The sequence below is a fragment of the Antennarius striatus genome, chromosome 8, assembly GCF_040054535.1.
Source record: "Antennarius striatus isolate MH-2024 chromosome 8, ASM4005453v1, whole genome shotgun sequence".
Lineage (NCBI taxonomy): Eukaryota > Metazoa > Chordata > Actinopteri > Lophiiformes > Antennariidae > Antennarius > Antennarius striatus.
Genome location: NC_090783.1, coordinates 10,067,156 through 10,080,159, shown reverse-complemented (window position 1 = coordinate 10,080,159; position 13,004 = coordinate 10,067,156). Strand labels below are relative to the sequence as shown.

General features: G+C 45.3%; 2 protein-coding genes across 4 annotated transcripts; one reads left to right on the top strand and one right to left on the bottom strand.

The window, feature by feature from the left end:
- The first annotated feature begins 557 nt into the window (after positions 1-557).
- Positions 558-5,383, top strand: scoca (short coiled-coil protein a). 2 transcript variants are annotated; one of them, XM_068321296.1, is made up of 4 exons: positions 558-1,117; positions 4,382-4,453; positions 4,544-4,624; positions 4,769-5,383. In XM_068321296.1, exons 1-4 carry the CDS (start codon positions 1,027-1,029, stop codon positions 4,909-4,911), a joined length of 387 nt encoding a protein of 128 aa, XP_068177397.1. In that variant the 5' UTR covers positions 558-1,026; the 3' UTR covers positions 4,912-5,383. The 2 variants fall into 2 exon arrangements, with proteins under 2 accessions (XP_068177397.1, XP_068177398.1); XM_068321297.1 differs by lacking the exon at positions 558-1,117 and adding an exon at positions 3,500-3,656.
- A 620-nt stretch (positions 5,384-6,003) lies between these two features.
- Positions 6,004-11,798, bottom strand: clgn (calmegin). Of its 2 annotated transcripts, none has more exons than XM_068321294.1 (15): positions 11,604-11,798; positions 10,101-10,370; positions 9,891-9,964; positions 9,763-9,821; positions 9,524-9,665; positions 9,333-9,414; positions 8,876-9,068; positions 8,578-8,767; positions 8,352-8,465; positions 8,115-8,271; positions 7,807-8,022; positions 7,570-7,686; positions 7,339-7,477; positions 7,089-7,261; positions 6,004-7,003 (listed from the first exon to the last, which is right to left on the bottom strand). In XM_068321294.1, the coding sequence occupies exons 2-15, from the start codon at positions 10,368-10,370 to the stop codon at positions 6,929-6,931; spliced, it is 2,001 nt and encodes a 666-aa protein (XP_068177395.1). In that variant the 5' UTR covers positions 11,604-11,798; the 3' UTR covers positions 6,004-6,928. The 2 variants fall into 2 exon arrangements, with proteins under 2 accessions (XP_068177395.1, XP_068177396.1); XM_068321295.1 differs by having other exon boundaries at positions 7,089-7,255.
- Positions 11,799-13,004: the final 1,206 nt, after the last annotated feature.

The window sequence follows — 13,004 nt, the reverse complement described above, 5'->3', positions numbered from 1 at the left end:
CCAGTGGAGAATTTCACATAGTACCATCAGTTCTAATACTTTTATCTGTTTTTAACCCTGCTGTGTCAAACCAGCGTCCCTTCTGCCCCTTCGTGAGACAGTCTTCCATGTTTTTAGTGAGTGTAAGAGACTAACAGTGCTCTTCACTCTTTTAACAAATATTTTTATTTTGTACAGTGAAAATTTTAATATCAGAAATTGTATTTGTGGTGCTGGGCACAACAAAGCAAATCACAAAAAGTGGCAGCTTTTACATTTCATTTCTGGCAAAGCTAAACTTGCAATTTATGTGACCAGAAAGAGGAAGACTGAAACAAATACTGTTCAAAAAATCTTCTTTAGTATCATCTTTCATCATCTTCACAATGGCAGCAAAGCACGAACAGATTAAGACCTGTAAGACATGAAAGATTAGTTCTTCTTCTTCTTTATTTACCATGGTACATCTATTTCATAAGCATGCTATCTAATATCATCTTAACTTGCTCTACTGCTTCTCGCCATCCTGCAGAGTTAATAATCAACCACTAGGGGGCTCCGCTCCCACAGATGTGTAGCATCTGACGTCAGAGACATTGTCCAGGTAGGAGAACGTAGAAGGGCAAATTGTGACAGATGAGTCAACCCGGTAGCCGTGTGTGTGTGTTGCTGTTGAGGTTTTTATGTTTGAAGAACATGTAAGAAAAAGATGGTGGTTGTGACTCTTACACACACTTAGTTAATATGTGAGCAGGTGTGTGTCTGTATCTGCATGATCTTTATGGCTTCCCTTCACCAGGACAGGCTGGGACTTAAACTTTGACCCCTGGTAATGTTCCCAGTAGAGTAGCCTGTCTTGGGTTACAGTCCAGTGGTCGTCATGGCGACTCGTTCCCATAACTGCAACCTGAGCCACCAGTCAGGTAGGGCAAGTAGCCGTGACGATGTGAGTGATTCAGGTGTGTGGAGGCAGGGCAGCAAGACGAAGAGGAAGAAGAGCGAAGTTGAGAAGGACCTCCAGGTGAGCAGCTGTGAGATCAAGACAGAATGGAGACCAGCCTGGAGGAGGAAGCGGGCATGGAGGAGGTGGACGAGGATGACGGGACGTTCACCAACATCTCTCTGGCTGACGACACAGGTGCACCTCAGGGGACATTCAGCTATTGATTGCCTCTTCTATCAAACTCTGTCCTTTTCTAATCTTCATTCACAGTTTCTCATTTTCTGAGTGTCTCAGGCATCCGTAACATATGAGATGAGCTTTTCAGGAAGGGACATTCGATAGCTATTTTTGAACAGTTTAAAATAACAATTCTATGGGTTTATATCAGAAAACAGCCAGAGGCAGCCTGGCTTTTCAAAGATTTTAAATATAAGGCAGTCGTTGTTAGAAAAATGTGACTGAGCAAACAGCAGTGAAGCAGCCTGTAAAACCAGTGTTGTGTGTTGTGTTGTTGCGCTGTGACAGACATCATGTCATATAAATGTGTGTCTCACAGTTATTGACCTTTGACTTAATTTGATCAGGTAAGGAAAAAGCATTAAACTAAATGTGTGAAAGTTACCACGAGAATAATCTGCTCCCTTCTAAATCCTGAATGAACGAACAGCTTGCGGCACCTCAGAGAAACCACCTCAGAGTTAAATGAGCCGGCAGCGTTTTTAAATTCTCTCTCAACTGTCTATCGGTGTTGGTGTGGAACCAACAAAACCAGTTTGCACATCATGATTACAATCAATGTGTGGAGACAGAAACAAAACCATTGAATCACATGGGTTTCAATAGTGGCCATAAAATCAGCCTTTGCTCAGGGAGTTTTTTATTTTGTTTGAACATGTTTATTCTGTTATTTCAGATGCATTTTAAAAAGAAGCAGCTGTTTGATGTATGATTTTCTTGTTTCTGGATTCCCTGTTTGCTTGTTTTCTGTTTGTTAGCATTAGCATTAGTATAAGCATTAGCAGCATGGTTACCACTAGCAAGTGTGGCTTAAATCCAAAGACAGAAACAACCATAAGAATCCTGAATTAAACCAGAACCACAAATCTGGGTGCCCCCATAAAAGTAGAGTACATTTGGAATGTGCATCTTTTGAACTGTTAGCCGTTGGGGTGTAACAGTTTTGGTGCCACACGCACGCGCACACACACACACACACACGCACAGCAAAAGAGAAGTGGGAGAAAAGGTTGGGGAGGAGGTAAAAGGCTATTGGCTGGGGTTCGGTTTTGCTAACAAGCAGCAGCATATGGACGCCTTGGAGCAAGCAGAGACACACGTATGTAATGTTAATGTTAACACACACAAACACACACACAGATGGAAAAAAAGACAGCTGATTGCACAAAAACAAACAGGTCTGGCAGGGATTACATTGCTGGTCAGGTTCAGTGCCAACTGCTGCTATGTCTGTCTGTAAATGTGTGCAGTTTGCTACCGGGGGAAATGACTGAATGCATGTGCATCTGTTCTGACTGCAATGCGTGTGAGACTACATCAACACCCATTCAAGGCCTGTCTGCTCGATCCGCACAGTGCTGTCCCCCTGAGGTCTCGTCTTTGCAGCCATCCCTCATATATAACTTTGTGCACCTTTTCTGAGGAAACAATGTGAGCACGCTCGGCAGCTGTGACCGTTCACACTGAATCTGATACCAATTTGGTATCAGATTCCACGTGAAAGTGTCCCACCTCAGAACTGAATTCCACCTGCTTCATTCACACACGTCTGAGTATTTGGTTTCCTGTCGGATCATTTGAAGGAAGATTACTCTAAACTCTACTGTGTATTAAGTTGTTAGGTAAATATAAAATTAATATACGAGCTTAAAATGCAACATTCCCTGGGCGCTGGATGTTCCACAACTTTTCCTGGACCCATAGGTGGACTCTGAGGTCTGCATGGCTTCATAGTCCTTTTGGAACCTCCTTTGACTTCCGAGTTTTATCTTCTTCACAGATGGAGATGTTTTCTTTTGGGTGTTCCTGATCCTTGATGGAATCCACCTGACCCTCTACCGGCTGCAGGTTCCCAGTGGATAAGGATGCAAAGCAGCCCCTGAGCATCACTGAGCTCCTGCCGTGCTCAACTTTCAAGGAGTTTTCAGCATCAGCTTCATTATTCCTTCCTCCATTCTTCCTTCCTCTAGTCACATCACTGATCCACAGGATCAGTGATGTGACCTAGCTGGTTCTACTGGAGCCGACTCTTCTGGTTCTTTTAGGCCAGCCGTGGAGAACATCTTGTTGCATGTGATTTTTCTTTCTATTTGTTTAGGAAAGTGTAACTGTGATCTGTTGCACTGACATGAAAATTGTTTGTGTAATTTGCATGCTGCTGAATAACCGTTTACATTTGCCAGTAAATAAGTTGCCAGTAATTACATAATTGCGGTTGAGTAATTTGTCTTTCAGGATGAGCGTTAGTTGTAATTCCAGAGATTTTGGAGTACAGTGCTGTATTAGAATCCTGAAATGTATTGACGTTATTTTCTGTCAGGCGCAGCGTTGGCGCCCCCTGTTGTCGATATGGTCGCGCACAGGTGACGTCACGATGACGGCGTTAACGGTAGGAGCGTGAAGTGTCGATACACGTCGTCATCCTACCCCCCCCACCCCACGTCGGCCCGGTTTACCGAGTAGCTCCGCTTACCGGAGAGGACGGTTCTGGCTTTGGGTGAGTGTAAACGCAGACGCAGAGCTTTGTTTGCTAACGATGAGACGCTAACCTCCCGTTAGGTTAGGCTGCAGCCAGCTAGCATCAAAACATTAGCTTAAATTGCTAATGTACAGCGTCCGTTATCGGACACTAACTGTACTCGCGTGATGAATTAATCGACCAGCTCGTTAACAGTATACGTTTAGGATTATTATTATTATTAGGATTAATATTAGTATTGGTGTTCACCGGTTCTGGAGCGTTGTGGTCTCTGTTTACTGTCTGATTGATGAGGCTTTGAGGTTAGCCAAACTGACCAGCCTGCGTCCCACGCCTGAGTTGCTTCCAGTCCGGCACGAGCCGCTCGCTTATTGGTGGCGGAAGAGAAAACATGTCAGAACACGAGTGGGTGACGTGTACACACGGAGGAAGAGTGTGTCTCTTCCTCAGAGGGTTTGCAATCAGCTTCATCTCGGTCCATGCACCGGGGCGTGGTCCCCCCCCACGGAGAACGAGCCTCAGCCCTGTTTACGTCGCTGAACATACCGGAAGTCCCGGCGTCTCCTAATTAACCTTATCGCGTTCGTTTCATCAGTCGAGACGGTGATGACGTCACTAATATCATTGTCACATTTTAAAATGTTCTGAAAATGCTTACGTTGTGTTGAATGCAACACGTTATAACGTGTTATGACCAGTAGAAATAACAGCTTCACGTAACACCTTCTGTTCTTCTTTTCCAGCGGGAATTGAATCTGCAGCCCTGTATCCTAAACAGGACAAAGAGCTTGTCATCATGAACTGTGACATAGACGGTACGCCTACTGACATAACAGTGTTATAACTGGTGTATGGCTTAGGATTGAATCATGTCATTCTAACGTAGCAATGTGTGATCAATTCAGGCGATATGGAGAACCAGGTGGAGATGGAGGAGAAGACAAGGTTAATAAATCAGGTTTTGGAACTTCAGCACACATTGGAAGGTAACACACACAAACAAACCTTTTTCTGTGCGGATGCAGATCCCTCTGAGCACATGAGGAGATAGTTCTCTGGAAATGTCTGATGTTATGGGTTCAAAGACCAACAGTTCCCTCTCTGGACTTATTTTCCATTCGTTCTTTCAGACTTGTCAGCGCGGGTTGACGCTGTCAAAGAGGAGAACCTGAAGCTGAAGTCTGAGAACCAGGTCCTGGGTCAGTACATCGAGAACCTCATGTCAGCCTCCAGCGTCTTCCAGACCACTGACGCCAAGAGCAAACGGAAGTAAGGCTGAAGCTCCAGCGACAGCAAGAGGAAACCCACAGGAGAGGCATGGAGACGGGTTGTTCTCTCAGCACACCTGGGAGTTAATATCTAAACTAAAAAATAATCACAAACAAAAAAAGCTAGAGCTTAAGGGTCATTCGTACCTTTAGTTTCTTCTTAATACCCCATCAACAAAGTATCTGTAAAGTAATCCTGTTTTACTTGTGTTATTAGGGATGACAGTTCTGTCTCCTCCCCACCTTCCTGACAACAATCTTCTCCCACACTGACCTGAAAGTGGGTGAAGACAAACCAAAACTGTTTGGTTATGAACCTCTTTTTAAACACTGGTTTATTTTATTTGTTTTTTTTTGTAAAGCATTTTCTACTTCAGCTGGATCTGAGTTTTCGGCAGGCCTTGGATGTAAACATGTTCATGTATCCCTCAGTGTAATGACGTAAAACACGATCAATATAAATGACGCCAAACTGAACGGAATGGAAACAAGCGTTCTGACTGCATGTTCTCGTAACGCACCTATGGAAGGTTCTCCTTCTGCTCGTCAATCGTCTTTGAACCCTATATGAATGTTGGACCGAATGGAGCCCAGCACTCCAGACACGCCCAGTCAGTCAAGTTTTAATTAGCGGTTGAGTTTAAGGCACAGTGGCATGATTTTTTTTTTTCTGTATTTGTAAGTATTTGCAAAATGGTATGGTGGGTGGGGTGCAATGTAAGATTAAGTGCAGCAAACAGGCCTAGAGTATTATTGATCCTCTCTGCCGGGCCTGGAATGCATCCTGATGGGTTTGACTGTAAAATGTGCCGATGTTCTTCGCAAAGTGGGGGGCGTGGCCCCCAGGGCTGCCTCATTTAAAAAGACTACAGGGTCAAAGGGGGCAGGAGATCACATAATGGTACCTGAAAACAGTCGTCCCTGTTCACGCAATTTAACACTCCTGGAAATCAGTAATTAATGTGTTGACGAGTGGCTGTGGTGTTTATTTTGATATAAGCGTCTCTCTGCACGTTTGTGTAGGAGCATTTTGGTTTAATAAAAAAATGTCTTGTTACCTTCTCAGGAAAGAGGGTAAGACAAAGTCAGCCCATCTGTTATATTCAATCATTTTATTTCCAACAAATTGCAAAGAAATGTAAACAAATATTTTCCAGTATCTGGCAGGAACTACAAAAGCTGGAGACAGAAATATAAAATAAATAAGCTTCAACAACCGAGGAGCTAAACTTCGAGTTTAGACAACCTGAGAACTGAGATGTGAATTCAGGTTGAATATCAGCTGTTTGCTGATGTCTTATTGATCGCTGACAAGGTAATTAGTTTATCATCAATGTCTGGATCACTGATAACGACCAGCTTTCAGCCAGAATCAACACTCCAGTTGTTTCTACTTAAAAAAATTGTTTCAAGTCACTCAAAACACAGAATTGAATCTTTATTCACACTGTAATGTAATCAAATAAATAGGGTTATTAGAACTAATCCTCAAACTGCTACAGCTTCTTACAATTTAAACAGCGTCCGTGTTTTAAAGAGGTAAACCTGCAAATCTAAGCTGAGGCGACTTCTGAATGCCCTGACCTCTGACCTCTGTTGAACCCGAACAATCTCAGATGAGGAACTGATGGCGGGACGCGTGCTCTGAAGCCTTCACTGTCATGGGAGACGGGTGGGTCTATGATGCCGAGTATTCAGAGAGCAGACAAGCAGAAGAGACAGGTGAACGGGAACAGCGCAGAGAAGATAAGAACGACAGCGTGGAAAGCTCAAAATGGATGGGGAAACTAACGGGTGGTTAGGGTTGGGGGGGAGCGCAGGGTGTGGTTTGGAAGGACCTGTGACGTGTGTGGCTGAGGTGTGGGCAGGATGGGGTGGGGCTGCCAGCAGGCAAACAGGTGGTCTGGAGAAATCGCTTGTCGCCCCCCCTCGGAGTGGCAGGAGCAACAGCGGAGACAGCCCTTCCACTTCCTCTACATCAGGGTAGAAAGGAGACAGCAGGTGGGGGGGGGGTTCCCCCCCTCAGTCTTTCCGTACCCTCCTCTTTCTCACTGCTTGTTTGTGGCTCTCCTCCGGGACGTCCTCTTCCTCTTTCAGCTGCATGAGAGGCAAACATCAGCTTAATGACAACACACACACACACACACACACACACACTAGACATTTTTAAGGAAGTTCCAACCTCATCCTCAGATGGTCTCTTGGTTTTGATGTCCTCCTCCTCTTGCTCTTCCTGTTCTTCCAACTCCTCTTCTTCCTCCTCCTCCTCCTCATTTGGATTATCACCTACTGTATCGACTCCATCTTCCTCCTCCTCCTCCTCCTCCTCCTCCTCCTCCTCCTCCTCTTCTGTTGCTTTAGGAGAGTAAAGCTGACTCAGTGATAAAGAAATGGGGTTTTAATCGTTGCGGCGTCGTGTTTGAGCCTCTGACCTGCAGCTGCTGCTCCCTCTGACAGTTTGGCGTCTTTGTCTTCCTTAACTGCTGCCGCCTCTGCTTCTTCATCCTCTTCCTCCTCTATGTCAGTCTGGGGCAGATTCACCCTCTTGTACATGTAATCGTCATCTGGTTTCTGGGTCACAAACAGGAGCTGGGATCACAGTCCTATTTGACTGGGGATGCACAGCATGCCTCAACAGATCTGTCAGTGGGGGTACCACCTACCTTGGGCCAACAGAAGAGCACCGTGAGTCCTACGGGCAGCCCGATGGTCAGAATGTAGATGACCCATAGCCACGGCCGCTCTTCTGCTGCTATCATCAGCTGAGCAACAATCCCCGGCTGGTGAGGAAAACAAACCATTAGAGGGCAAGAGTGACGAGTAAGCAGCAGTCAGCCGAGACCAGAGTCCGCTTGGTGCCACTTCATGTCGCCACCGCCCTCACCAAACCTGACACTGACCTCATTCGCGCTGGCCACGAGCTTCTTCAGCCCCCATGAGTCTGAGGCCCAACGGTCGGCTACCTCCTTGTGAGAAGTGATGATGAAGTTGTCGAAGTAGATGTCGGAGGTCATGGACCACAGCTCCAGGCCCAGAGCCTTGAAAGGAGCCATCCTGAACGGCTGCAGGTCCTCGAAGTACTCTTGATTTTTGATCTTCCGAGGCTTCCAGACCCCCTGGAGAGAGAGAGGAGGGAGTAATTCAAGAAACACCAGAACAGTGGGCAGATGCCAGTGGTTGTTGTGTTGAGTGGTCTGATCCCAGTTACCTGATAGTTTGGATTGTCCACCAGGGGGGCTTTCCACTTGCCCTTGTACTGAGGGTTGTTGATCATGGGACGTTTCCACTCGCCACAGCCGGGGGCAGTCTCACAGATGGGGTTAGGGATTTGTGGGGCTTCCCACTCCCCATCCATCTCCTCATCCCTGCACACGGAAGAGGCAAGGGGGGGGGTGTCAGGCTGTACGTGTCGCTGTAACACCACAGTGGGTTTGTGTTCATTTACCAGTCCTCTGGTTTGTCGGCGCTGGGGTCGGGGACAAACTCCACCTCGTCGACCAGCCAGCCCTCAGGCTTCACCGCGTCGGGATCCTCCATCTTGGGCTGAGCGTTCTCGTCCCTGAGACACACAAGCGTTTCCACGTTTGTTAGGTTGGTACCTCGACTTACACGTTCAGACTGGTGTGAACAGGTGTGTGTGAGTGTGTGTGTTGGGGGGGTGGTGTTGTCACCAGTCATCTGGCTTGACGGCCTCCGGGTCTGGGATCTTGGCCCTCTCATCCCAGTCTTCTGGCTTGGAATTATTGGGGTCGTCTATCTCTTTAGGGGGGTTGACTGGCGGTACCACGTCCTGCAGCAGGTTGCCGTGGCTCACGCTCGACTGGTCGATGAACATCTCATAGCTGTTGTCTGGGTTCAGGACTGACAGAAGGAAAGGTACACGTTAAAGACAAGATGCAAACGTCTGCAGGTAGAACTACAAACTGGAGCCACAACGTCATTTGTTCTCGTCCCGAACCGTTTCTGTACCCAAAGTGTAGAGGTGGGTCTTCTTGTCGGTGTAGAACTTCTTGAGGTCGACATCGGGCCTCTTGGCATGTTTCTCCTCTATGTCTTTGTTCAGAGGGTTCTGGTGGCGAAAGATGAAGTGCAACTTGTAGTCCTCACCACACTTGTCTGGTCCAAACATGATGGTGTAGGGAGTGCGGTCCTGGAACTGCTCCTGCAGAACAGGAGACAACATTAGGCTTATAATATTGGAATTATTAATCTAAACACAAATAATCCCCCTTTGTCAACACTCATCACCTGCTGGATGCAGGAAGGAACCTGAGCCAAACAGGCACGTTTAAAAGTTGGATATGTTCTAGTAACTGCAGTCTGAACCCACTTATGACACGCACGCACACACACACACAATGCAAAGGAACAGCTAAGGCAACTGATGTTCTGTGGATCGGTGTAGAATAATGACTCGTATACCCACCAGACTCAGGCTGCCGGTGTCTGCCAACAGCTTGACGTACGCTCCACCACAGTCGATCCCCTCCTGGAAGTTCACCTCATACCTACGAACGAGGACATCGAAACTCTCAAGTCTTGGTCTGAGCAGAACACACTTCAGTCACTTGGCAACACGCCCACCAACCAGCCCAAGGAAAACGTGTCTGAACTCACTGAACAACCAGAGGATCGTCTTCGAAGACAAAGGGTCTGTCCAGCATTGAGGCGATGGCGTGGTGTTTGGCACGGGACTTGAGCACCAAGCCTTTGTCTCCTGGGACTTTGTTCTCCTTCAGCTGCTCCACAGCCCACCTCCCTATGGGACAGAAAACGGACAGACGGTCAACAACCGTCTTCTGTTTCCAGGATTGGGGTTGACAGTCTGGATCAGCAGGAAGGGACAGAAACCTAACCGTCGTATTTGGCCACTTCCTCGTCTGCGTCCCCCTTCACAGTCTTTGACAGCTGCCATCTGTGGAAATGGCAGCTGATTATTTGTTCATATTGTTTGGCATGGATCAAACATTTTTGTTGACGTTACCTGTCCAGTGACCCGTCATCAAATGTCTCTGCAAAGTACACGTCTCCGGTGGGTACGGGAGTCTTGTACGTTACCTGTGGCACAAAAAATACAAAGGAGGAGACGGTTCAAAAGACATGTCTCCAGTTTCAGCTGAAATATTTACGAAATGCATTTTAATGACTTTAGTTTCACATAAGACCTTGACCTGACCCCTGACCCATTCCTGACCTGGAAAGACACATTTGCATCCGTTCCAGTTTTCCTCATCTTCCCAGTCGCTGCTTCTGTCTCATCAGAGTTGTCTTCATCTGTAACCATGGCATCCTCGTCCTCCTCCTCTTCCTCCTCCTTGTTTGACATCAGAACATTTACTTCCTCCCCATCCAAGTCTGTATCTTCACTGTCCAACACATCGGCTTCTCCCTGCTTGTTCTGGGCTGCCACAGCCAGGGAGGACAGGAGCAGTAGGCACCACATCCAACCCCCGCCTAACTTCATCTATAGGGAGTAAAAATAGGGTGACAATGATGGTGAACACAAACACAGTTTGAGATTAGGGCATCGAGCACAGCTCGAGCAGCAATGTGACGAAGGTGTGGCATGAGAGGATGAGATTGGTGGTTATTTAAAGACAGGAACTGGGTATGAAGCAGGAGTCACATTCGCACAAAATGACTGTATCCTCAGATTACATCATTATGACACTAGTTTCAGAACATTTCCTCTAAATCCATCTCCTCCTCTCCTCCTTTTCTGCTCTAATGCATCCCTGCCACTTAAACTACGGAGGGAGACTCCATCCATCATAGAGGGCGTCCTCTTCCTTCGACATCTTTACACGTCCCAATCTAAAAACGCATCCCATTAGAAGCTTTGTGTCTCTGCTCACACGCACAACAAACCTTTACAACTCAGAGACGTGTTACAGCGAATTCCTGTTTCAACGACCTCCTATTGATCAGGTCACATCTGCTCATGCTGGTGTAAAGAGAGTAGTCACTATAACCCCCGAACTGATCTTACTCTGTAACAGGAGGATTAAAAGGATACCAATAAGCACAGGTAAAGGAACCATCAGGACACACCCCCAATCCAGTTGGGATGTTTTTTTCCCCATTTATTAGCATCTCTGGGTTGAATACTGCTAATCATTATTAATCTTATTTGCCCTTACTGTGAACCAGTGTTTGGGTTAAGGTCTTGTTTTCTGCTGGAACATAAAGAATTCTACACATGAATGTAGAGTTCCACAATTCAGACACCACACACACACACACACACACACACACACACACACACACACACACACACACACACACACACACACACACACACACACACACACACACTATAGTCCACGTCCACAGGGCAAACAACCTGGGGTCTTGGTCTTCATTCTTTCCCATCACATGTGACGTCAGGGTCAGAGTTAGTCCCCAGACATGCTAACATGGCTAACATGAACGCTAGCTCATGCGCCACTCACATACAGCAAATGTTAGCATAACAAAAGATAGCCGTACGAACTAATGGGTTTTGACCAGGGGCCCGTCGACTGAGAACGCAACAGAGCTGTAAAAATTAACACAAGATTTTTTTTTAGAGTGAATGGTAACAGAAAATATTTCATTAGACAACCGAAATGAGAAGATAGCTACAGCTAGCTTGCTTATTTGGCAATGATGTCGCACAGTGGAGGATGAGAGGATGGATGAGAGCATGCAAACAAACCCTGCTGCTTGCAGACGCAATTCTGCGATGAAATCTCTTTCTCTGCGTTGATATGTAGAGATTATATCTTCAGTGTTTCAACTTCGACGATTACAACGGGAACCAGCAACGTAAAATCGGAAAGAGAGGAGCTGCTGGAGACGAGACGCGGATGACAGCTTGCTTCTGATAACGGTTAGTGGGAGTGCTTATGAAAGTGCGCATGCGCACTTCACTCAGCAGGCGAGCGAGAGTGGTGCTTTCAAAGACCGTCGTCATTATCTTAAACATAACGTGACATCATGCAATTCTGGTGGTTTTTAATAATCGGGGCTTTAAACCAGATTTTTTTGCCAGTAGGTTCGTTCGAAACAGCAACAATATGAAACGTTTCCGGTTTTACGTTCCACCCAAGCAGATGTCGCTTAAAACTAGAATTTGGTTTCTATAAATTGACAAAAGACCTGAATAACTTTAGGAACATCTGGTGTTACAAAAATGTCCTATGCACTTTAGTTGATGACCACCTCACTTTTGCAAACTTCCTGTTATAATGTACTAATTTTTATATTGTATTTCCCTTTGTTTCTTGGTGTTTAATGTTTTTGAGTGTTTAGTGTTTTTGAAATTTCATCTAATGAAAAATTGTAAAATGTTCTAAATGTTAAATGTGATTGAAGTTTTTTTTTTGGAAAAAAATCTTCTTCTGAGGCACTTTAGTGCTTCATCTAATGTAAAATTGCAAAATGTTTGAATGTGATTAAAGTGTTTTTGCAAAAATCAAAGAATTGACGTTCCTAAACCGGTTAGAACAACAACAAAAAACCCCCATATAATTCCCGAACCGGTTAACGTTCCTTGTAACTATAAATAATGTATGTTTTTCTGATAAAACATTTTTTGTCTGTAAGACACTATTTCACTAAAAGATATTCACATATTCACGCATAAAGCAACTAAATTACATTTCAAGTCCCTTAAGCTAAATTTAAACGGTATTATTTTTTTAAAAGAATTTCTTTGGATAAGTCTAATAACATAAACAGGAGTTTACCAAATAACTCTCGAAATACATTCAATAAAAATGAGCAAGCAGTAAGCGATTTCATGACAGAATATACCTCGCGACTTCCCCTGTACCACCCAGGTTTAATGTCAAAATTTATAGTTATGGAAGGTTAAACTTCCGTCTTTACGAGGAACATCCAAAGGCAACGGAAACTTGCGCATGTGCTGAAGTATTACAAAATAAAAGCATATTACCATTAAATTGCTGCGAAGATGCTCCACAAAGACAATATCAAGTACGTTTTTTACACTAACAAATTCAAACAGTGATCATAACATAAAAGGCATACAAAAGTGCCCCAAATCAGCTATAATAGTAATAATAAATGACCCCCCCATTATATCATGCTACGC

Bases quoted from the DNA above. Each gene is read 5' to 3' on its own strand.
- scoca (XM_068321296.1), top strand. From the start codon at position 1,027: ATGGAGACCAGCCTGGAGGAGGAAGCGGGCATGGAGGAGGTGGACGAG. The intron at 1,118-4,381 runs GTGCACCTCAGG...CTTCTTTTCCAG, and splicing joins CTCTCTGGCTGACGACACAG to CGGGAATTGAATCTGCAGCC. The intron at 4,625-4,768 runs GTAACACACACA...TCGTTCTTTCAG, and splicing joins ACTTCAGCACACATTGGAAG to ACTTGTCAGCGCGGGTTGAC.
- clgn (XM_068321294.1), bottom strand. From the start codon at position 10,370: ATGAAGTTAGGCGGGGGTTGGATGTGGTGCCTACTGCTCCTGTCCTCC. The intron at 9,666-9,762 runs GTTAGGTTTCTG...TCTGTCCCATAG, and splicing joins GGAAGTGGCCAAATACGACG to GGAGGTGGGCTGTGGAGCAG. The intron at 8,023-8,114 runs GTAACTGGGATC...CTCTCTCTCCAG, and splicing joins TGGACAATCCAAACTATCAG to GGGGTCTGGAAGCCTCGGAA.